This window comes from Eriocheir sinensis, chromosome 7, assembly GCF_024679095.1.
Source record: "Eriocheir sinensis breed Jianghai 21 chromosome 7, ASM2467909v1, whole genome shotgun sequence".
Lineage (NCBI taxonomy): Eukaryota > Metazoa > Arthropoda > Malacostraca > Decapoda > Varunidae > Eriocheir > Eriocheir sinensis.
Window position 1 is genome coordinate 24830259 of NC_066515.1, and position 25570 is coordinate 24855828.

General features: G+C 44.2%; 3 protein-coding genes across 4 annotated transcripts in view; 1 reads left to right on the top strand and 2 right to left on the bottom strand.

The window, feature by feature from the left end:
- Positions 1-3093: 3093 nt before the first annotated feature.
- LOC126991595 (uncharacterized) lies at positions 3094-8445 on the bottom strand. Its single transcript, XM_050850304.1, has 5 exons — positions 6395-8445; positions 6083-6286; positions 5536-5604; positions 4951-5037; positions 3094-4667 (listed from the first exon to the last, which is right to left on the bottom strand). Exons 1-5 carry the CDS (start codon positions 7100-7102, stop codon positions 4560-4562), a joined length of 1176 nt encoding a protein of 391 aa, XP_050706261.1. The 5' UTR covers positions 7103-8445; the 3' UTR covers positions 3094-4559.
- Positions 8446-13290: 4845 nt separating this feature from the next.
- On the top strand, positions 13291-23468 carry LOC126995151 (uncharacterized). Of its 2 annotated transcripts, XR_007749998.1 has the most exons (6): positions 13291-13552; positions 16983-17167; positions 18782-18904; positions 20224-20409; positions 20735-23016; positions 23141-23468. XR_007749998.1 is itself a non-coding variant. In XM_050854428.1 (5 exons), the coding sequence occupies exons 1-5, from the start codon at positions 13531-13533 to the stop codon at positions 20906-20908; spliced, it is 690 nt and encodes a 229-aa protein (XP_050710385.1). In that variant the 5' UTR covers positions 13291-13530; the 3' UTR covers positions 20909-23468. The 2 variants fall into 2 exon arrangements, 1 of the variants encoding a protein (XP_050710385.1); XM_050854428.1 differs by having other exon boundaries at positions 20735-23468.
- The window catches only part of LOC126995150 (uncharacterized), an 81849-nt gene continuing 77313 nt past the window's right edge, over positions 21035-25570 (bottom strand). The window contains exon 7 of the mRNA XM_050854427.1: positions 21035-25295. Coding sequence (XP_050710384.1) covers positions 24985-25295 — 311 coding nt within the window. The 3' untranslated portion in view covers positions 21035-24984. The remainder of the gene's footprint in view (positions 25296-25570) is intronic.

Here is a 25570-nt window from a genome sequence, read left to right on the forward strand (position 1 = left end):
AAATAATGGGACTTTATAATAATCATGAGTTGCATAACGGAAAGATTGACTATAGTCGGTTTCACGAGAGCAGGGGGGCCAAATACTTCACGGGGTGGACTCGCGTACTTGGCATCATTGCTTGGGTGAGAGTCTCTGCGTCGCTCATTGGCTGTTGTTTACTAGAGCTAACCTGCCGCGACATAGCCTACTATCTCTCGCTCTCTGCTACTCTTTAAATCAGTACCGTCACCCAAGCAATGATACCAAGTCCACGAGTCCACCCCTGAAGGATTAGGCCCGCTAGCTCTCGTGGAACCGACTATAGCGGGAGAGTAAAAAAGACATGAAGAAAGTAAGGAGTCGCTCACGGTGAGGAAGGAGGCGTAGTCCAGCCTGTACCATCCTCGCAAGTCGAAGGCAAGCAGCGGCGACAGGCTCCCCATCACCTGGCTCACCTGTCGAACACACGTGAATGAATGAACACACTTGCCTACCCACCTGTATCACCGATCAAACTACTTGGACATTTACTTGGTTAAGCTCTTCGCATCCGCACGCTTAACTGTTTCCTCACAGGGATAAATAAGTCACAACTCTGCCCCAACGAGTTTAGGTTAGGTCATCACTTTCACCTCCGCATTGGGAAGGCAGCGGAACACGATGATTGTGTGGGTAAGTTATTGACTGGGTTGTTATTATGTTAATGTAGATCAATTACTGAGAGCGATCTACATAAGGTATTCGTACTGGTGAAATACGTTAGGATACGCAGCAGTGGGAACGTAATGGATTGGATCGGTTAAGTGGAAAGCAAATAAGTATGTCGATGAAGCAAACACTCGAGCCGATGTCAAGTTCATGAAAATATGAAAATTACTGCATAACCTATCTCTGGAGGTGCTCTAAGCAGGCTGACCTCTTGTTCTTAATATATCCCGATGTATATTTGTGTATTATTATGCGCTATGGCCAGGGAATTCTCCGAGCGAACACCTCCCAAACTGACCACATCTGAGTCGGACCTTAATGGTTGGAGCCGCTACATTTTTTTCCTTTTTCTGTACGTCACACTTGAACATTTGCCACTCTCCACGCGTACTCACCTTTTGGTTGAGAACGGGACTCTCACAGTTGACTCTCAGCTCCTTCAAGAGTCCCTCGGCCGCACTAACCTGGAGAATTGAGAAACTTTAATCTTACAGCGATCAAATTCAGTATAAAATGGCTACCGTTATGTATGATTACTTAGGACAACTTACATTTAGACAAGAATGTAGTGGCTAGTGAGTGACTAAACTTGACATTGAATAGACTTGGGAATGAAACGAACACGCCAATCATTTAATCACAGAATAAATATTGGAAGTCGCTGTTTGAATAAGCCAATTAAGGATCAAGTAATTGCAGTGGGAACGTTTGGGAGAGTGCCACACCTCAGCAGCTGCCCGAGCCGCTCACCTTGTTGACGAAGCTTTGGCCCAAGTGGGAGAAGCGTATCATAATACAGACAGCAACCACCTCCGTCAAAATCGTTGTGCCGCCCATGAGCGTGCCCTGCAGGAGCGTGTACGGGGAGGTGATGGCCAGCAGGAGGGCCATCAGCATGTACAAGGTGACCACCGGGAAGAAGCAGCGGGTGCCCTTCTCCCTCTGGACCTCCACCTGTGGGGAAGGGACCCAGCATGCCAGAAGGGAGGACCAAGAGGGTAGAATTACTGCACGGCTCCCCTAACACTGGCACCAATACTGAGTCTTGGTAACAATGCATTAAGCAGTATACAGGGCAGTGCTCTCGCGTCTTACCTGCCGGAAGACATCGTCGAGGTCACGCAGCGCCCGCAGTGCCGCCTTCTCGAAGCTCTCATCCTTGAAGGACCCGTTGGGGGCAAGGAGCGTGGAGACCTTCGCTACCGTGTCCTCCGTGGCGGCAACCAGGCGGCAGGCCAGAAGGTCAAACACCATGGAGGACACCTCCTGGGGCATCATGAAGCTTGCGCCACAGTTTATGCACGCGGGAATAACAGTTATTATCCCCAGGATGCTTGTAAATCCCAGTCTCGCACAGCCGAACCACAAGGCAAAGCTCGAGAAGGCTACCAACATCGATATCAGCGCCAATGTCTTGGCGTTGTACCAATGCTGTGCGGGTAGCGGAGGGAAGCAGGTGATGGTGGACATTTCGTGAAGGAGGTTGGCCAGCAGTCTGCTCCTCACTCCCAGTAGGATGGGAGATACACCTAACACAGACATAAAAAACCCGAGCGTGACGACATAGGTGGCTGTGCCCACGTCATACGACAGGTACACTAAGAAGTTCGTGTCGAAGGCTAGGATAAATAAGATCATCATCAGAAACTGCATAATAATTGCCCAAAGGAATAAGTAGAGGCTGAAAACTGGCGCGCCGGTTTTCGCAGACATCTTGTAGGGGAAGCAGCCGTTTACCTGCATCGCAGGCACCACCACGCTCCACGGCAGCAGGCTGGACGGAGTGTTCGGCGGCAGCATCGTGGCGGCGGTAAGGGAGCACCGATGCCTCCTGGCTTGTCTCTCTTCCTCCTACCCAGGTGGCGGCTGAGGAGCGTCTGGGAGGCGTCACGATGGGACTCATCCTTTTCACGTTTGGACACAGAGGCCAAAGTCGCAGGGTGATAATGGCATCGACGCGTTGAGTGGTAAGCGTCACTATAGATACCACCTTTCCGTCCTTTAACCTTCAAACATCTATTAGCGGCACACGTCATTACACTAATTCATTAGTAGGGGAAGGGTGGATAGGAATACCTTATACACTTATTGATTCCCCTCCTGGTAAGTGAGTTTCTGAGAGACACCCTCGCCAACAGTCACGAGAAGTTTGATGCAACAGAAGACGAGTTTGACCTTCCTGCTGTGGCATCGACTCGGCGTTAGCCGCTTGGACGCCTTCAGAGAACACCAGAAATTAATCATCTTCGTCGTCTTTGTCTAACATTTATGGCGTAGCCAGAATAATCATCACCAATAATCTGTGTTTGTTTTCCTTGTTTTCTCTGTGGCTCAAGGGTCAGTCTTGTGTGTCGATCGAACACGGTCGTTGGTCTATTGTTCTTTGAATAAGTCATTCTCTCTCTATAGGGTAAGGAGACGCTACTGCGCTGGAACTTTTTATTATACAAATGATCTTTATTAAACCCGAAAAATCTTGGTAATATTATCGTCAAAAGTTTCCCTAACACTAATTATCACCGTAACAACTTACAAGCTAATTTTACTTTGCATCATTTTAAAATAAATTAATGACTGTGGAAGGTAGCCCCGCCATTAATGCTACAGAGCCTTAACCTGCAAACAAGTTTTCACAAAAACTCCTTGCATCAGTGTTACGTGCTTGGATGTTGACCAGAAGTGCCACGAAAAGACAAACCACGAGTTTTGTCTCCGGCTGCCTTCGGTGACCCGGAAGGTGTTATTTACTGCAGCGGAGCGATGCTTTCCTGCTGCAAGTTTTCCTACCATGCAGAGCAGCTCCTTGTTACAACCTAGATTCAACTCGTGAAACTATTGGTGATTGAAAAGGTTATTCTGAAGTGTTCGCTGTGACTAATGTGACTTGTGAGGGAGTACTGGCGTTTGGTGTGGGTGACATGTATAAAGATTCAGCGTTTCTGCTTGAAAAGGAAGTGTGGCTCCGCTAGTGCCCGTGGTTCTACGATGCGTGAAACAGGTTAGCGTCGCCCACACTCGCATGGTGAAAGGAACCGCCAAAGAATCAGCGCGATAAGTCTTGATACCCTCACACCGGCGTTCACATCCACTCTTGAACGCTGTGGAAGGACTACGGGAGTCTTGGAGTGAAGTAGAAGCGTTGTGCGACTGTGTTGTCACTCACCAAACAGCCTGACGATGTGTTTTCCCTCACCACGACCAGAACATCGGTCAGACATGTCCCTCAGAGACATAATAACAACGAAATTCACTCTTGTAATGGAGGAAGGCGTGGCACGATAGGAACTGAACTTTGTTGACACTTGCATCATAAAAGACTGTGAGGTACACACACCCATCCCTGGTAAACTTATTGCTAATCGTGGCTCTTAGAAGCGGCTGAATGTGCGCGACCCAGAGATTGATCCGTGGCAAGAATTTTATCATCATCGTGTCTGGTCATTATGTCGTTGGATCCATCTTGGCTTTTTATTCCAACTTTGCATTTTACATCAATCTATCACATGTATAGGCGACGACACTTTGGACGCTGCGTCATTGCCCAATATGTTTGTGTTGCTGAACGTGCCTATGTTACCGTCCGGTGCATGGCTGCGACAGCGGAGGTTGTTGCTCTGATCTGCCTTGCTCCACGCTCTCGTCTGTAGCGCAGCGAGACGTGTGTTGCTTGAACTCGGCTGCTAAGGACGCGCTTTGATCAAAAATAAATAAGTACGTGATTTGATGAATAGTCAATGCAAGGAGATTTACACTTGAAAACTATTTACTGCACTGCGAGAATATGAATACGTATTAAAGTCGATTTAGATTGTGTCCCTTAGATTGCACCTGTGACCCATGACTGACACAGGTGCTTTGGTATCCGTTTTCTATGCCTGGGATGTCGTGTTCCAAAGAGAGGAGAAAGGGGCCGGATCGCCAGTGATTCCTCCCACTTGGAATATTATCACCAAGTAGGTCACCACAGTGTTGATGAGCTGCAAGGGAGGAGGAGGGGAAGGAGAAGAAGGAAGAAGATAAAGTGTGATTAGTTTCTATTTTTTTCCGTTTTTCTGATACATTAATCAAAATTTCAATAATATATACCTTCAAACTTGCACTCCTTGCCTCATGTCGCATCTGTACCTTCGGCTCCATCAGTAGTCTGCCCCCGCCTAACCTTTCCCCAAAACACACTTGTAATTGTCTTCCCAAACATATCACATCCGCGCATCGTAATTGGCACTGGGGTAGGAAAGGGAACAGAGGAGCGTCACTCACCCCGAGGAAGGAGGCGTAGTCCAGCCTGTACCATCCACACATGTCGAAAGTAAGCAGCGGCGACAGGCTCACCACCACCTGGCTCACCTGTCGAACACACCTGGATGACTCACCTGTTCTCGCCCATTCATTTAGTCTCCCATCCATTGACACGCCACAAATAAGTTCTTGGTTGTCTCATCAGGAATTGACCCCCAACACTATCAGCTTGTTTCATCAGTTTATATATTGCTGTTTAGACTGACGAGGCAACAAAAATGGCAGTGGTAAAGGGAATATGTCACATGAACAAATAAAGTCTATTGTCTCTTGTCACACGTGAACACAGGACCACACGAGCTAACACCACCTCGTCCACGTTCATGACCACCAGCGTTGCCAAATTGTCGTACTCTGAACACTGCATTTATTATTTTTAGCTCCAAGGCTGTCGTAACCACACAAATAACGATAGAATTTGAAAGTTATCGTTAAAACTGCTAAATATTGATGGTCTTCGTTTTTTTCTGCTATATTTATCAGCCAGAAGCTACGGAAATGAAATGCGCTGAGTACGATAATTTGGCAACGTTCATGACCACGCACCTTCACGCTGAAACTAAGGCTTTTGCTCCTCATTCTTAGGCTCTTCAGCATCCTCTCGGCCACGCTGACCTGAAAACGGAACGGAAAATAATGATGTGCTCTTTGTACAGTCTTCTTTGTGCGGCAGGTGTCTCCTCCCCTCTCTCCCCCTCTCTCCCATTTCCTTGCTCTTTTCTCTCCTTCTCTCTCTCTATCAATCCCTATCATCACTATACCAAAGCGGTGTTGACATGGTGTTGCGTCACTATCAGTTAATGAGTCGCCAGAGTAAAAGAAAATATAGTCATGTCATTTTTGAACGTGTAAAATTAATTATATATAAAACGCAAAACGGTAGAATGAAATTGGAACAGGTCACCAACTGTACAGGGATGAGGAATGCCTCCGTGGTGCAGTGGTTCGTTATGGGGTTTGGTTCTTATTCGCCACAGACTCACTGGCCAAGGAGGAGAGCTGAATGGGATGGTGACCGAGGCCACGCTCACTTAGCATGTATCAGAGCAGGGCAAGAGCAGTCTGAGCGTCACGAATGCACCCCCTATCTCACCTGGCCCACGAAGGTATGCCCCAGGTGGCAGAAGCTCCCCAAGATGTAGTAAGCGATGAGAAGAATGGTGAAAATGCTGCCGTAAAAGGGTGTGTGTCCCTTGAGGGTGTAGGGACAGACGATGGCCATCAGCACGGCCATCAGGAGGAACATGGAAATCACTGGGAATAAGCTGCGCGTCCCCTCCCGCCTCTGGTCTTCCACCTGAGAGATAAGGAGCGTCGTGGGCTGAGTAAAGGGTATAAACGCTATTCTGTTTCTTGGTTGCAATGTATCACTCAAGACGTGCAAGGCAATGTTCTCGCTTCATACCTCCTGGATGACAGCGTCGAGGTCACGCAGCGCCAGCATCGCCGCCTCCACGTCGCTCTCACGCTTGTAGGATCCGTCGGGGGCGAGGAGCATGGAGACCTTCGACACCGTGTCCTCCGTGGCGGCCACCAGGCGGCGCGTCATGAGGCCGAACAACATGGAGGAGAAAGTACCCGGGAGCAAGTAACTAACGCCAGAAGTCAGAGATATTGGCAAGAAAAGCAGTACCCCGATGTAGCCAGATGTGCCCACCGCATTCATAGACATGTATGCGTTGACGATCGTGTATAACGAAAGTATGATGAGTAACGTCAGAGTCTGTGGACTGCAGTACCAGCAGCGTGAGGACGGCGGCGGGGAGACGCCTTTCTTCACCGACATATCATGGAGGAGCCTGGCCAGCCTGGAGCTGTTCACGCCCAGAACAATGGGGGTCAAACTCAAGACCACCATCATGAAGACAGCTGAGGAGATAAAGGCGGTGGTGCCAAGATCTAACTCAACTTCAGAGAAGAAAGCGAGGGCGCCGTGGAAGGACATTGCAAACATAAACACCTGCAGGAAGATGGACCACAGGAAGATGCCAAGGCTGAAGGTGGGGTGGTCACTTGTTGCGTATATTTTGTAGGGGAAACTGCCTTGTACCTGCATCACGGTCACCATCACGCGCCACGGCAGGGGGTTCGAAGAGGTGTCCGGCGGCAACATCCTGGTGGTGGCGGGGATGCCTCGGGACTGCTGGCTTAGTCGCTCTGCTCTCAATAAACTGAGCTAGAATTGTCCTTTAGAGATCATGAGAAACTGTGGTTCTCGCCTCACTCCTGCCAAGGGCCAGCGGTGTCAGTGTGCTGCCGCGCCCTAGCAGATGGAGGTCCGTAGATATTGGAGGAGGTGTAAAGTATGTGGTCAGTGAGTCAATATGCTTACAAGACATAATCTATTGCGGGGCGTGGCAGGCTAGTAACACGTCACCCGAACAAACGCTACAACCGATTACTAAAGATCCTCAAGATACTTATGGGATAGGATGAATAACCAGCCGAAAAGAGGAAGTACATGCTGACGATAACGTGAAAGTCAAGAAAAGTCATGGAAATCAAAGACTGGATGAAGGTAAAAGACGGAGGGCTTCAAGATACCCAAACTATTCCAAAGGATCAGCACAGAGAAGAGGTAATAAAACTAACGTAAAGAGGAAGTGATGCAGCAAGAAGGGAACATGAAAACGAGAACGCTATAAGAATAACAATACCATAGTTAGGTTAGGCTTAAGAACTACAGAAGGATACAATCAATAGACCGGCATCTTAAAAATTAACGAACAGAGAGGGACGCGGATCGTTGGTGGCAGCGTGAATATCAGAACGCAGATATCAAAGGGGACAAGGCACCAATAAATAAATTAGACTTATATAACCCAAGTCCGTATTCTCAGACGCTCTTGACTCTCAGAACGAATTTTTCCAAGGCCACACTGCAGATAAATCGGCTTCTCATCAGTGCTTTTCACATTCAAGGTACAGAGGCCTTGTCAAACTATCACAAGACTCATAAAACTACCCATGGAAATACCCACTACAGCCCCCACGAAAGCCTTATTCAATGTGGGTGTGTGGAAGCCTTGTCAAACTATCACAAGACTCATAAAACTACCCATGGAAATATCTACTACAGCCCTTACTTAAATTCAGTCACCGCCGAGTGGATTAAAACTACCCACATGCTGTCCTGAAGACCACCCATCAACCCGGACTCTAGAGGAAGCCGTCCAAGCGAATCAAGAACGAGTTCCGGGGGGCAGCATGAGCCAATGCAAGATGGCGCCACTATAAACACTCGCCTGCGCCAGAACGGGCTGGGCCGACCATCAGGCCCCACCTGGAAGAAGCCTTGGGCCGACCATCAGGCCCCACCGGGAAGATGCCTACCGGCGCAATAGGCAACAACGTAAAAAAAAAAAAAAAAAAAAAGACCCAACAAAAGCCTTATCCAATGTGGGTGTGGGTGCCCCGAAGTGCGAGAGTATGAACCTATTGGAAAACTTATCTTGGTACGCTATGACCCTCGTTGTGGGTGTGAACGGCTCCTGTTGGTGACAAGGGCGGGCGAGGCGCTTGCTGTCCAGTCCCCCCACCACGATAAGGAAAATGACGAAGCGGCTGATAGGAACACGAGGCCCCCCACACGTGATAAGAGTGGCGCGTAGCGAACCATTAGTGGCGGCGGAATGAGTGTTATCATGTTTTCCGCCTCGCTTCATGTACACACACACACACACACACACACACACACACACACATGGAACGCCCCATAAGAGAGAAGAGACTTAGATTCTGCGTAATAAGTGTTGGTTTATCAGTTTTCCTCAATTGCCGTTGTTGGTGGTTGTGGTGGTGGTGGTGGTTGTGGTGGTGATGGTGGGAAAGTGCGACCCCAGTAATGATGCACTCTCTCTCTCTCTCTCTCTCTCTCTCTCTCTCTCTCAAAAACACCATAATTATAGACTATACATCTCGCGCGCGCGCGAGAGAGAGAGAGAGAGAGAGAGAGAGAGAGAGAGAGAGAGAGAGAGAGCGTGTGTTGTTCTACGTTATCAATATGAGAACCGAGAGGATAAAAAAAAACGTTCACCGAGATCTCTGAGAATTTTATCGAACCCGCACCGTAGAAAACGATATAATTTTAGGGGAGACAAAAAAGGGCCAAGATGGGTAGCTCAAGTTCGAGAGAGAGAGAGAGAGAGAGAGAGAGAGAGAGAGAGAGAGAGAGAGAGAGAGAGAGAGAGAGAGAGAGAGAACAATGGCGGCTTGACCGTCACGATAAACTTACTATCTGTATCACCATCTCTTATCACAGACGGAGAGAGGAAGGAGAGGGGAGAGGTGAGATGGAGAAGGGAAAAGGGAGGGAGAGAGGGAGAGGGGAGTAAGGGAGGTGATCGGTGCACTTGTAAGATTGAACCCCGTACACATTCAGACACGTGCATAAACATCGACTCTTTAAACACTCGACCACCACCAGGGATCGTCATGCATCGCGTAGTGAACATGTATGCGTGTATGAATGTCTTGATGATTGTTTGTGGTGTACTTTATCATGTTTATTACCCTACCTCTCTGTCCTCCCATTTCTGTAATCCTCTGTATTCTCTCGTCCTGTTTCTCCTTCTATCTCATCGCTTTCACTTTGATTATTTTACCTTGGCGTCTCAGGAGTTTGGGGGATGGTGAACAGGTAGCTAATAGTATCCTCACTCCTTCCTCTTCCTGATTCAGCTCTTGATAATAATGATAACGACAATGATAATAATGCACTAATAACCTGTCACAGAAATTGGAGTGCAATGTAACTTCCATTGCTTTTATCTGTGTAATCGGAGCTTTTATCAAAGTGGAAAATTTGAACTCATGTAAAGATAGAGTAAAAAATAGTAAGTTTAGCCGCGTTGCCTCAGTGCTCAGCTCCGTTTCCTCGGCCTTTGATGACTGCCGACTGTGATTAGCTTGGACAATTAGCATTCCTCAGGTTTCCCCAGGATTAGGCGCCTTGCTACGAGGGCGAGATTGTGGCTATGCACGGCGCCTTTTCATGGACTTAATGGAGATTCACAGCATATATACACCGCAGGAAAGGATGCATGTTATTTGATTATCTAAGACTTAAAAGAGTATTAGGACACACTCCATCCGAAATTGACCTCCCTTCTGGCCACTCAATCTGTTTACTTCTATAAGAGAAATGCTGAGTGGTTTTATATTTTGCTTATTCATTATTTTTGCCATTGAGCTGATTTCTTAAGTAAAATAAACCCGTAATTCTCTAATAAAAGCCCTTGAAATGGGTCCCTGATCTATTACCAGCTGGCCGAGGCGGGACTCTTGATCGTTGACTGCCTAGCTTATGGGAAGACTTTGTTTGTATGAGAAAGCGAGGTCACCAGGATCTAGCGCCGCGCAGTGTTGCCATAGCTTTGTGTGATCGTATTTCCGAAGGCCACAGCGGAGATTGTCCGGGTTCTAATGAGTTTTTTATCACGTTCATGGTGTAGAAGTCTTGTCACACCTTAACTAGGCTAAAAAAACTACCTATGGAAATGCTCACAACCTCTACGAAAGCCCTGTTCAATGAGGGTTTGTGAGGCCCGTATTCTAAGGGGCTATTACACTGGGCAAATTTTCCGTGGATCTTCAGTCAAACCACGATTACCCCTGGCGTGGTTCTCATATTTCCGTGGTTTTTTGACGTGTACACGATCTTCCAAAGCTACGGTAGATTTCGCCGAAGGACGACGGTATTGCTCACAATCATCATCAGCAGCAGCAATAACAAAAAACAACTGAGAACCACGCCTTCGGAAATCGTGTTTGGACTGAAGATCCACGGAAAATTTGCCCAGTGTAATAGCCCTTAAGACGGTTTGGGCTCTTTCAAAAAATATTTTCAAAGGCAACAGAGGAGATAAGTCGGGTTGTAATGAGTGTTTTTCGCATTCATAGTGTAGAAACCTTGTCAAAGTATCGATAGGCATATGAACCTACCCCTGAAAACACCAGCAACCTCCCCGAAAGCTTGATCAAATGGGTGGGTGTTGGCCATGGATTGTTTGAAATTGGGTCACATCCTTCGCCACGTCGCGCCATCAGGAGACGTCCCTGCATTAAAACCACAGATTGACGTTGACATAAGCTATCAGAGAACACGAAGATAATAGAATATCTCGATGATACCAGTTCACAGCTGCATTATAGGAAAAGGGCCTTTGAAAGTTATCTCTCTCAGATGGGCATGAGTTCACAAGGCAGCGAAAACTACTGAACGATAATTTGGGAAAAGTTTAGTAAGAGTCACATGAGATGACCATTTCCCTCACTCTTTTTGAACAATGTAACGTGTTTGGGGGTATTAGTAAGTGACGCAATATGCAAGTTTACACAACCAGTCACGTGAGTTAAAATATCATCTTTCCATCCCTACGAGCGATAACTTATGATCTCCTTGCCTTCCTAACTGACTCTTGGTCATCCTCTCTTAGCCGTTTCGGTGAAACCTTTGCTGTTGCGCTGGACATATCAAAAGCTTTTGATAAGGTCTGGCACAAATCTTTGCTTTCCAAACTACCCTCCTACGGTTTCTATCCTTCTCTCTGTACCTTTATCTCCAGTTTCCTTTCTGACCGTTCTATTTCTGCTGTGGTGGACGGTCACTGCTCTTCCCCTAAACCTATTAACAGTGGTGTCCCACAGGGTTCTGTCCTATCTCCCACTCTCTTTCTGTTGTTCATTGATGATCTTCTTTCCAAAACGAACTGTCCTATCCATTCTTACGCCGATGACTCCACTCTGCATTACTCAACTTCTTTTAATAGAAGACCCACTCCACAGGAACTTAACGATTCAAGGCTGGAGGCAACAGAACGCTTAGCCTCAGACCTTACTATTATTTCCGATTGGGGCAAGAGGAACCTGGTGTCCTTCAACGCCTCAAAAGCACAGTTTCTCCACCTATCCACTCGACACAATCTTCCAAACAACTATCCCCTATTCTTCGACAACACTCAACTATCACCTTCTTCAACACTAAACATTCTCGGTCTATCCTTAACTCAAAATCTCAACTGGAAACTTCATATCTCATCTCTTACTAAATCAGCTTCCTCTAGGCTGGGCGTTCTGTACCGTCTCCGCCAGTTCTTCTCCCCCGCACAGTTGCTATCCATTTACAGAAGCCTTGTCCGCCCTCGTATGGAGTATGCATCTCATGTGTGGGGGGGCTCCACTCACACAGCTCTCCTTGACAGAGTGGAGTCAAAGGCTCTTCGTCTCATCAACTCTCCTCATACTGATAGTCTTCTACCTCTCAAATTCCGCCGCCATGTTGCCTCTCTTTCTGTCTTCTATCGATATTTTCATGCTGACTACTCTTCTGAACTTGCTAACTGCATGCCTCCCCCCCTCCCGCGGCCCCGCTGCACATGTCTTTCTACTCATGCTCATCCCTATACTCTCGAAACCCCTTATGCAAGAGTCAACCAGCATCTTCACTCTTTCATCCCTCACGCTGGTAAACTCTGGAACAATCCTCCTTCATCTGTATTTCCTCCTGCCTACGACTTGAACTCTTTCAAGAGGAGGGTATCAGGACACCTCTCCTCCCGAAATGGACCTCTCTTTTTGGACACTCCTTTGATCTCTATTCAGGAGCAGTGAGTAGCGGGCTTTTTTTTATATATATATTTTTCCTTACGCCTTTGAACTGTCCCCTTAGCTGTAAAAATTTAAAAAAAAAGAGAGAGAGAGAGAGAGAGAGAGAGAGAGAGAGAACACGAAGATAATAGAATATCTCGATGATACCAGTTCACAGCTGCATTATAGGAAAAAAGGCCATTGAAAGTTATCTCTCTCATATGCGCATGAGTTCTCAAGGCAGCAAAAACTACTGAACGATAATATTGGAAAAGTTTAGTAAGACCCACATGAGATGACCATTTCCCTCACTCTCTTTGAACAATGTAACGTGTTTGGGGGTATTAGTAAGTGACGCAATATGCAAGTTTACACAACCAGTCACGTGAGTTAAAAAATTATCTTTCCATCCTTACGAGCGATAACCTATGAAAACGTGAAGGTCCCCGATAACTTGAGTCCCATAAAAAAAACTTGCATCACTTTTTTTCCCCATTTTTGCCTAAAGAAGTTCGAATCCTCTTTTCTTACCCTTCCCCTCTACAAAACATGATCCCTTTACACCACCATATCCTGTCCAATCCCTCATCGCTGGCACAAGGGGCGAGGCGAGGCTAGGCTTGTTAAAATTACTCAACGACAACAGTTCCTTATCTTATCTGGCGTCAGACTTGAGGCGATAAGACGCGTTGGTGCAGCGTCGGCAGTAGGAAAGGAATCAGTTACTCGCAAAAGATTCTCCCGGCACACACACCTGCCTACTGTTCTCCCTCATTCTCCCTCTTTCTCCCTCTCTAGAAGTCCCGAAGAGCTTTTACTTATTGTTTTGAGGAAGTGCAGTGGAAAAAAGAGGTTTCGAAAGCGTCGCCGTTCGTCTAGTGCCCAGGAACTCCTAGATCAATAGATTCCTTTGTTTTTGTTTTTTTTCTAACGGAGTACGAAGGGAGAAGGAAAATGCCGCGTGGAGGAAGCACCAGTGAGTATCGTTGTTTTCGTTTTGTTTTGTGGTTTGTGTGAATTTCTTGTTTGCATTGTTTTGGTGTGTTTGAAATGAGTTATATGAGTCGATGAGATCTTAGACGAGGATATGATAGCTTTATTTTATCTTGGTTAAACATAAGTGTAGTTTTTGTATCTATCTTTGCTAAACATTAGTGTATATTTAAGGCTGTGTTTTGTTTCAGTTGGATAAAGGAATCGGGTTAGAGATCGCATGTTTACACGGATCACCCGGAAATGTATCAATAAATGCGAACATATTACCGCATCATATTCGTATTGACTGCACAGGTATCGCTCACGTAACGTACAGGTGATAGCAAACAAAGGCACACCCACTTACACACACACACACACACACACACACACACACACACACACACACATACGCACATCGATAAACTCACTCTTACGTATGCAATCAATCGTCACGTAATCAGACAGAAAACACCGTGGCCGCAAAGCTAACAAGAACGATCGCACGATTATCATAAGAGAAATAATATGAAATAATTGCAATGGCTATGGACACCTGGGTAGAGGTAAACTGTGGTAGCCCTATGTCCCCTAGTAGTAGAGTCCTTTCACGTCAAGCTCAAGGGCCGATGCCACGGAGATTAGCACCGAGGCCACGTGCAGCCATATTTTAAGCCACCAACTTTTTTTTTACAGCAAGGGAGACAGCTCAAGGGCAAAGAACAAAAAGCAAGGAACAAAAAACCCGCTCCGGCAAAAGAAACGGAACAAGAGGTCAAAGAAGGTCAATTTCGGGTGGTGAGGTGTCCAACTTTACCGTTTTGATATACTTAGTGACTCCAGATCCAAATGTGGGCAGTAAAAGGGATCTTATAATATGTCTTCCTCTATTACGCGTTTCACAATACCTCCTCGCCGCGTCAGTGAGTCAGCAGCGCAGGGCAAAAAACAATAACGCGAGACAACCCGGATCCTGTGCCTCGGCCTAATCCCGTGCGCGATAAGACTGTTAACACAACCCTGATATAGAGGAAAGGTCGCTCGCGTTTGTCACACCCGCCCACAGTATAACTTAATCTCCTGTTTTTTTCTTAAGCATTGTCAATAAATACCATGTCAGGTGTGAAGGAAGGAAGATTTAATGCTGCTTTGTTTTATGTCAGGTGTGTGTGTGTAAATAAATGAGTTAGCAGGTGAGAAAACGAGTTACTTGAAGGAGGAAATTAAATATATGAGTTTTTCTGTCAGATTTGTCTTATTATATTATTTTTACTAGGCGCAACAGCAGAAAGCAGTAATTTGTTGTATAGAAACAGTATTGCCTCTTGCGTTGCCATCAAACTAACTTGAGAACCATTTGCCGTAGATTGAAAACTTTGCTTGTACATATATTGACGTGCTAACAAAAATGTGTTCTATGTAAAAAAAAATCGCAAGGCCACATAAGAAACAGATTACTATATGAAACCTGAGCCTTCCATCGCATTCACGTCAACTCGAGTCGTATAATAGTGATACCAAAATAAGAGAATGAATATGATTTTTTTTTCTCGTTTTTGCTCAACCCGCTTTCACTCCTTTGATTTTGCTCGTGTTAAATTTTCGATCACACGTTCCAAACCACACTTCCCTGAGGTTGAAGGTGCAAATAATTGTCAATACGAAAATATCCAGGTAATGAAAACTGCCGTGTAAATAATAACAGCAAGAATGGTGAGAGAGTGTAGTCTGCCATTGCTGGGGCTCTGTTTTTGTTATCATTGCCATCATCATCATTATCATCATTAACAGCAACAACAACAACAAAAACAAAAACAACAAGATTAATAACAAGTACATATTGCATTAGTAGTATCACCATTATATTTCCCATTATTATTGTTATTATTATTACTATTATTATTATTACTTATGCTGTTCCGTCATGCGCCATCACCACTACACGAAGTTTGTAATCGTGACGTATCACAAGAAATTTTTTACGGCCCGGAAGTGTTTCTTATCGCACACCTTAACGTCAGCTTTGATAAGACAGCATTCAGGTGGAGGCTCAGGTCTCTCTTTCGCCTCCCGCCGCACCGTCGAGGAAGAAACCACACGTGAAATGAGACCAAACTAGAAGAAAAATATATTGGCTAGCGAAAAGTATGTTCATAGATTTGCGAATAAAATCGATAACAGAGACAACAAGAATATGTAAACTAATGAAAACCCGGAGAATATGTAACGATAGAGAGACAGACAAGGAAAGTTAAGTACATGTTTATTAGTAAAAGCTAGGATGACACACAAGGATTAAGTAGAATAGTAAAGAAGAAAGTATAGTTTAACAGAGCAAAAAGCCTGCATGCAAATATGGACAAGAAGAGGTTTGTTTATACTAAATCAAACATGGATATATTTATTTACATTACCGTTTTAGATGTAATATCAATGCCTGTTTCGTTAGCGTCCGACCTCCTTACTAATATCTATTTTTACCCTATTATTACTACAATCTCTTTACTAATGTACCTTTACCTAATTCACGATCAGGACCTCTTTACTAATTTGCCTTCACATAATTCACTATCACGAACTCTTACTAATTTCCATCGTTCATACCTTACGAAGACTCATTCCACGTCCGTATAAATATCCAACATCGTCACCCACTCATGTTTTCGTACACATGACCCACTTGTGTTAATTGTGTTTGCTCTCCATTCACGACCCAATAATCCAGTCCAGTATCATTATAAGAACTGTTTACCTTCCTCAGTTTCTGATATAGAAGAACAGACCTTATGATCATAGCACAACCCCTTTTTGTAGTGGAGCATTGCTAACACATTTATCTTCATGTATTATGCGTGTCGTGAAAAGGAGGAACAGGAGGAGCTTTTATCGACCTCTGAAAAGTGTTATCACAAATGTATTCACATCTTCCCTTTCCCATTTCTTTGGTTCAGAGGGATGAAGGCTCTTAGACACACAGATACACGAATACAAACCTATCACCTATTTCCAAAGGCCAAAAATGAGCCCAGTCGAGTTATAATGAGTATATTTTAGGTTCATGGTACAGATAGAGAGTCAAACCACCAGAAGGGTCACAAATCTACCCCTGGATGTCCCCAAAACTCTTACGAAAGCCTGAAAATGAGAGCAGTCGGGTTATAATGAGTGTTCTTTTAGGTTCACGGTACAGAAAGAGAGTCAAACCACCAGAAGGGTCATAAAACTACTCCTGGAAATTCCCCAAACTCTTAAGAAAGCTTGAAAATGAGTGTTCCCTTAGGATCACGGCACTGAGAGAGAGAGAGTCAAACCACCAGAAGGGTCATGAAACTACCCCTGGAAATGTCCCAAACTCCAACGAAAGCCTGAAGTTGGGAGCTGAAAGGTTTTAAGAGTGTGACCCTAAAACTTTCCTCTTCTTTTCGCTACAGGGAAGAGAAACAGCGGGAGGGACATGGATGAGAGCGATGACTGGTGGGACGTAATGTTTCAGCTGGGTATGCCCGTCCTCTACATCCTGGGCATCATCACAGGCATCATCGGAACCATCTGCCAGGGGGTCATCACGGAGTATTGGTCTAACCTCGAACCGGCCGTCTGCTTCCTCTATGCCAAGGTTTGTGGGTTTGTGTGTTCGAATCCTTTTAATCTTAGTTTTTTTTTTTTTTTTTTACAACAAAGGAGACGGCTCAAGGGCAACAAAAAGAGTGTAGAAAAGACATTGACCCCCTCTTTCGACCACCTCTTTGGATTCTTTTTAGGAGCAGCGAGTAGCGGGCTTTTTTTTATTATTGTTTCCTTTTTTGGTGCCCTTGAGCTGTCTCCTTTGTTGTAAAAAAAATAAAAAATAAAAAAGCCCGCTACTTGCCGCTCCTACAACAGACGAAAGTAAAGAGTGGGCAAAAGTGAGGTCAATTTCGGGTGGAGAGGTGTCTTGTTTGCTTGTTTCTTTGTCCTGGTATTAGTTTGGTTGTTTTCTTTGTGTTTTCTTAATTTTCTTTTGTATGTTCTTTTTAGTTGTCTGAGGGTTCTATGATGTTTGTTCTGCTTTGTTTTGTTTTTTATTCATTTTCATTTATCTAAGCCTCTATTGCTCATTTTTCTCGTTCTTCTTTGGGTCATTTTTTACTACTGTTCTTGTCGCTGAGTTTCCAGTCCTTATTTTTCTTTCATATATTTGATTGGGAAGGGATGGACTTTATTTTTTTCTTCATAACTTTCCTCTTCCTCTTCCTTCCAGTACTGTTTTTTCCCCCTCCTCTTCCTTTTCCTTCCAGTACTTCTTTATTTTATTATATTTTCCTCTTCCTCTTCTTTCCAGTACTTCTTTATTTTATTATATTTTCCTCTTCCTCTTCTTTCCAGTACTTCTTTTCGTTTATTATTTTCCTCCTCCTCTTCCTTCCAATACTTACTTTTCCTTTATTTTTTCCTCTTTCTCTCTCTTCCTTTCCTCTCCCTTCTCCTTCCAGTACTTCCTTTTATTATATTTTCCTCTTCCTCTTCTTTCCAGTACTTCCTTTTTTTTATTATTATCCTCCTCCTCTTCTTTCCAATACTTACTTTTCCTTTATTTTTTCCTCTTTCTCTCTCTTCCTTTCCTCTTCCTTCTCCTTCAAGTACTTCTCCGGCTTCCCGTTCTTACGCCCGCTATCCGTCCCTCGCTAATGCCCTTCCTAACACTTCGTTTTTTGAGAATTACTCCGGAAATATTTGGGAAAACTTGCGAGACTCACTAACTTCACTCGTAAGGCATAAAATTAAGAGAAAACTTGAGACTTCACTTTTTTTGCTAAACTTTTTATAAGACCTTCCTTCCGTTTTACTTTTCATATTTGCTCTCTCTCTCTCTCTCTCTCTCTCTCTCTCTCTCTCTCTCTCTCTCTCTCTCTCTCTCTCTCTCTCTCTCTCTCTCTCTCTCTCTCTCTCTCTCTCTCTCTCTCTCTCTCTCTCTCTCTCTCTCTCTCTCTCTCTCTCTCTCTCTCTCTCTCTCTCTCTCTCTCTCTCTCTCTCTCCAAATGATAAACAGGAGTAGTAATTTCTGGGCTTTTTTCATTATTTTCTCTCTTATTTTTTGCCTTTTACTGTAAAAAAAAAAGTAAATGCAAGGTTGGGGCATACAATACAACAACGCGTTACCTTAGTGCTCATCTCCGTCACAGTGGCCACTAACCAAACCCCAAATTACAAATAGCCGTGATTCCTTACCCTCTTCTCCCTCCCCCCGCAGACCGCCACCTCCTCCGTCGTGTACACCTTCGGCAGCGCCCTCGCCGTGTGCAATTGGGTGACATACGGCGGCGTGGTGGCTATCATCATCGCCTTCATCTCCGGCCTCGTCTACACCATCCAGGTAAACGGCGCGAGGACAGGTTATGTGGTGGGGGATTTTGTTGTTGTTGTTGTTGTTGTTGCTGTTGTTGCTGCTGCCTACCTGCCTTGGTGTTATCAGCGGTTGTGTTTGGTGCAAGGTTGGGCTTTTGGTTCTAGTCTTGTTCTCTTTCATGTTTTTGTTCCCTTGTTTGCATTTTCCTACAATTTTTTTCGCCGTTTTCGTCGTATCCTATTCATCTGTTTAGTATCTTTCCCTTTGTATGTATGAATCACTAATACAAATGTGATTATTCATTATTGTTATTGTTACCTGTTCTTTTAGTGGTAGTAGTAGTAGTAGTAGTAGTAGTAGTAGTAGTGGGAGGAGCAACATTAGTAACAGAAATAAATGTACTTAAGATAAAGAAACACTCAAAACCTTATCACGAACTTCAAGCACTCATCTGTCTCTCCTCTACACACCCTCTGACCCTCCCCCCATGACCCTCAACTCACATACAATACACCTCAACTACTCCTAATCGGACACTCTCTAACTCTCACCGTATGTAATTTAGCCCTAACACCACCACCCTCCGCCCCCAACTCACACACACACACACACACACACACACACACACACACACACACATACACAGGTACAGTTCACACAGACTATTGGTCACCCCACGAACGATAACAATGGCCATGAACCGATGACTGTTGACTTCTAATGGCGTATGCTTTATTTTTTTTCTTTTTTTCTACTAGTCTCGAGTGGGATTTACTTCTCTGACTGCCTGTATTCCCTCATCTCCTTACCTACTCCTATGTCTTTTTTCTCTCCATTGATGAATGAAAACAATGACCTTACTGTTATTGTGTCTCTCCCTTACCTTCCCTTTCTCCTTTTTTCCTTCAATACATGTGTGGAAAGAGTAATCATTTAGTTTTTGTTTTGCTTTAGTTATGTTTGCTTTTTCTTTCTTTCTTTCATTGTTTCTTTTTTTGTTTACATTCTCCGTTTATTTTTTTTGTTCCCTCAGTCACAAAATCACTTCCTCACCTTTCCTTTGGTCTTTTTCCTTCTATAGATGCATGGAGACAGAAATTTAATCATCTCTTTTTTTTGTTTTGATTTTTTTGCATATTTCTTTTTCTTCCATCGCTCATTTTTTAGCATTTTTTTCCGTTTTGTTTTTGCTCACTCACTCCTACAAATTCACACCCTTTTATTTCCCTTATCTGTTTCTTCCTTGCATTTAATTACCTCAACACCTATATACATACTCACCTGTACTTCTTCACTCACAAAAACCCCTCCTTAAGACCTTTCCCTTCACCTGTTTTCTTCTTCAGGTTCGCACCCACAAGGACCTGACCATCTCCGCCGCCTGCTCCGTGACGGGCATCCTGGTGACCTTCCTGCTGATGTTGGCGGTCACCTGCACCATGGCCGAGGGGATGAGAATTACCTGCACGTCGATGGGACTCAACTCCGCCAACAATAAGGGCGAATCTTGCTATGAGAAGCTGGACAAGAGGGTAAGAGGGTGCTGTGTTCTTTGGGGGGGAAGGGGGGTAACTATATAGTAGTAAAAGTAATTGTTTTTTTGTTGTAGTTGAAGTAGAGGGTAGGGACATGAAGAGGGAGGCATGTTAATAGTTGTGGTGGTAGTTATCGTAGTAGTAGTAGTAGTAGTAATATTAGAAGTAGCTGTAGAATAAAAAGAGTATAATTGAAGTAATGACAATATTATTAACAGTAGCAAAACCAGTAGTTCACAACCCTCTGGCTCACATCTTCCACATTCTCGTTTTCTTCTCACCTCCCTCTCCTCATTAACACACCTGCACGGTGCCACTCCAGGCCTTGGGGGAGCAGCTACCCGTACAAACGTCCACCATGGTTCGTTCTGCTATGGTGGCTTTCATCGGCTCCACTGTCATCTTCTTCATCATCGCCTGCTTCCACCTCTCAGACTTCTACCGGCGTACCCTCAGACACCGCTACGACGCTGTGGCTTACCGTGATCGGGCGTGAAGGGCTTGTGAAGGGCCGTGATGTAGTCTGCTGTGTCGCCCGTGTGTCAGTTTCTCCTTCTTTGGATTTGGTTTTGTCTCTCTCCCTCTCGGCGTTGAATAAGTTTAGATGCTTTGGTGCCTGAAGTTATTATTTTTTTTCTTGAAGTCACTTAGTTCTTGTGTTTTTTCCCTCTTCTGCGGTTCGTGGTATTTTTAAGAGAGGGACATCATATTTGTTTTCTGTTCAGTGTTCTCCTACTCCTGTTCTTCCTCCTCCTCTATGTTTCAATATATTTTTAGATTATTCCCTAGTTGTACGTACTTTAACCTGCATGTATAATTAGTTGTAAGCCATTTTTATATATTCATAACACAAGTTTCCTATTTTTATAGCTTAAGTTGCATCATATTTTTATCAGTATTGCTTGATTACGTATAGTATCTGTACATGACTTGATCTCTTTTCGTACGAGACTACAAAGGATCGTATGACGTCAGCGGCAACGTCTCACAAACAAGAAGGAAGGGGATCAGCAGCACTAGCCACAGAAACGTTAAGTGGTGGTCATGATAGGTAGACTGTGTTCAGGTGTGTGTGTGTGTGTGTGTGCCTGCCCTCTGATTAACCTGCTGAAGAGTGCCGCAGGTAGTGACAGGGCAGAAGGGTTTATGGGTATGATTTATGTTCCCGAGGCATCGCATTAACATAGTTGTTTCACCCGTATGTCTGTATAGTTGTTGTCAGTGCCAGACCAGGATGTAAGGGTGTAAGAATACGTCCACCTTTGATCTATTAGCGAGCATTTTCCACGGGTAAAAATATCAAATTAGCAGGATGGAAAATGCAGCGTTTTACCTCTCTCTGGTTTTCGTGGAAGAGCGATGACTTTTTGCATCGGTTTGGAGCGTAATGATTTTTCTGTTCGTTATTTTCCGCACGTTATGTTCCCGTGTGTCGCCGTGTGCGTGGCTGCGAGACACCAACACTTAGCGACCACGAGAAGGTGAAACATGACGCCTCGCAGGATAAGTGTGCCTCGCGGGGTCACGAGTTAGCGTCAAGACACCACTTGTTGAGCCTGGCGATGCTTCCTTGAAGGGCTCTTTAATGCCACTGGGAATGAGTGCTAAATATCTTGAATCTTTATATCCTCAGTGATTTCCGGGAGCTGGCGGTGTCCATTCACCTAAAATGAAAGAGATTGGGATGTTCGAGTTTATATTTGAGGTCAATTTTGTCTTTTAGGCCAGAATAAAACGAATTGAAGTGGTTCGTGTGATCAGTGGCAGTCGTTTCCATCCATCGCGGGGATCAAAGACGATTAGAAAAAGTAAGATGTTTGTGTGTGTGTGTGGGGGGGGGGGGTACTCCTTTAGGCTGTTGGCAAAGGCTGAAACGAGATACTAATACATTTTCCAAGGTAATCGTTACTGGAACCTGTTTATAGTTTCTTCCCAGACTTCGTTTAGCTGAGAAAAGTCGGAAAGCTTATACAAAAAAAAAAAATCATGGTCCTGTTGAGTCAAAGCAGCAAGACATGCGTAGTTCTTATCCTGCATCAGATATAATAAAACGAGGGAGTTTTTCAAGCCATTCCTTCCTTGTTTGTTTGTGCCGTGAGTTGCCGCGACACAGGCCTAGGTAGTGTAATACTTTGATTTAAGGGGCAGCCTGATTTAGATGTAACCATTTGTGTGTAATACCCGATCACTTCTTGTTCTTTAGTGTTTTAAGTTAGTGTAGGTTTCTGCTAAGACTATTTACCTACCCACTGATGAAGTTTCGTTTGTTTTAGGCTTGACAACTTTCTGATTGACAAGGAGAGACATGTAAATATAAGTAGAATAAAAAAGCTTGTAATAATTAGGGGTACAACTCTCTAATCTTTTCCATTTCTTCATTTTTTTAGGGTGAGTTAGAGGGTCATATATTTTTAAACATTTCCGAGCACAAAGTCACGCATTTGGCAAGGCTTTCGTAGGCGTGGGACATTTCCAGAGGGAGTTTTATGACCCTTTTGGTAGTTTGATCATTCTTCTGTACCGTGAACCTAAAGAAACGCTCATTGGAACCCCACTGATCTCCGTTTGATCTGGCTTTCGAAGGAGTCTGGGGCATTTCCAGAGGTAGTTTTATAACCCTCTTGCTCGCCTGATCATTCCTCTGTACCGTGAACCTAAAGAAACTCACTGAAACTCGACTGATCTCCTTCCAACTTGGCTTTCGTAGGAGTTTGGGGCATTTTCAGAGGTAGTTTTATGACCCTCTTGCTCGCCTGATCATTCCTCTGTACCGTGAACCTAAAGAAACAGTCACTGGAACCCAATTTATCTATTTTTTGGCCTTTTGAAATACTTGATACGAGAGTTTGAAGTTTCTTAGAGTATCGATCATTGTCTATACAGTTTTAATTCAGGTTTTCCCACACTGATTCTGTTCCTGGTTATTAACAAAGGTTCAAATTCCGTTTAAGTGCTCTAGCTAACGTTCTATGACCTCTTTCGTGCACCTGAATGATGAACTGTATTTGTAGTGTTAATTTATATAATGTTTACTATAAAAATGTTGTGAAAGAGTAGCCGGATGGATGTTTTCTTTTTTTCCCTTCGTGTGTGTGTGTGTGTGTGTGTGTGTGTGTGTGTTTAATATTCAGGTGAGTCCATGAGGTACTGTACGTAATATTATTTTACTTACAACACGTTCCATTTCTCAAATAGTTAACCATACAAGTCTCATTTTCTATCTTATGTCAGGAACGAAACTATTTGAAGAGATACTGTTTAAAGTGAAGAAGTCCCAACCAATGACCTCTGCTGCAGGGCGAAATGCAGGTTAATATAAAGTTTATCTAATGTAAAAAAAGTATACAGGTTAAATTTATTTCTGCGAGCTTCTCCGCGGGTACGAGCTAATTCATATAACATTGGAACTCATCTAATGTAACCTATGAAGTCTGATACACATTAATGATAGTCGGTATTTTTCAGCATATTCGGAAACTACTTATGAAGAATGTGAAGCTTGCAAAATGGGCGGAATCCAATACTCTCCTCGACATTTGCAGGGTTAGGATGTGAAGAATGTGAAGCTTGCAGAATGAGTGGACTTTAATACTCTCCTCAGCATTTGTATGGTTAGGATGTGAAGGCTGTGAGGTTTGCAAAATGAGTGGAAATAAATGCTCTCTTTAGCATTTGTTGGGTGAGGATGTGAAGGCTGTGAAGCTTGCAAAATTAGTGGAATCCAATACTCTCCTCAGCATCTGTAGGGTCATGATGTGAAGGCTGTGAAGCTTGCAAAATTAGTGGAATCCAATACTCTCCTCAGCATCTGTAGGGTCATGATGTGAAGGCTGTGAAGCTTGCAAAATGAGTGGAATCCAATACTCTCTTCGGGTTTTGTAGGGGTATGATGTGAAGGCTGTGAAGCTTGCAAAATGAGTGGAAATAAATATTCTCCTTTGTATTTGTTGGGTTAAGAAACAAACTCTCACACATTTATTGGCGGCTCACAGACCACCGAGACTAGGCCACTTTAGCCAAAATACGGGCAGTGAGGGGCGTAGCGATAATGGTTGAAATAATAACAAAGATAATGATAATGATAATAATCTATCCGTTTTGAAACATTTATTATATAACATCGCATATTTAGGTATCTTTTTAGACAGAAAATTCATACATACTTTACTCGCATACATAAATACATACCTCACTCGTACATACATCTATATACACACACACACACACACACACACACACACACACACACACACACACCATAAACATTAAAGCTCCTCATAGTGAATGCGTAGCCTATAACGATGATCACACGGAAGGGAAGAAGAAAATCAGAAAAAAATAATGAAAAACTGACGTAAAAATAGATGTATATGTTATCCTGTAATATACTTATCTCTATATATCTCCCGAAACACCTACTCTCTACGTTTTTGTGGCACGAGGTAACTTTACACAGCAGGAAGATAAAGAAAATAGAAGTAGGAGTGGTAGGATAAAGAAGAGGAATAGGATTAGGAGGACTTTCAACCTCCTTCAGCGCCTCCGTCAGAGATCAAACACCATCCGTAGTGACTATCTCGAGGCGTTTCCATTCTTTGTCCCTTGGTGGCACAGCGCCCTGGTCTGTTCCTCATACACGTTACTAATGACTGTGTTTGTCTCTATGGCAAAGGATGTAGGGAGAAATGAGGCGGAGGAGGAGGCAGAGGAAGACGTGGAGTAGGCTGAAGAGGAGGAGGAGGAAGCAAGCACCCACGTAGCCATGGTGACGAGGAGGAGGAAGGAGGGGAGGGCCAGGGAGGGGTGGAGGCGTGCGGGGCCCCCACTGACAGTCCCTCCGGATCCTGGCAGACCGTCGTGTTGCATGGCGGCCGAGTTCTCTCCTGCAGAAGGGAAAAATGACACGGTGAAGAGAAGAAAGGTGATTCATTTAAGGATAAGAGAAAAGTTGGACTCCTGAAAAGAATGTTCCGCTGATAAGTGTTCCAGGAAACCTTATTAAAGATTGGAAAGTTGGCCTCGACGAAGTGACACGTGTAGAATTAAAAAGAAGAAAAGTGATTCGTTTAAGGACAAGAGAAAAGTTGGACTCCTAAAAAAAATTGCTTCTTTGATAAGTGTTCCCGGAAACCGCATTAACCCGGTAGATTGGAAATAA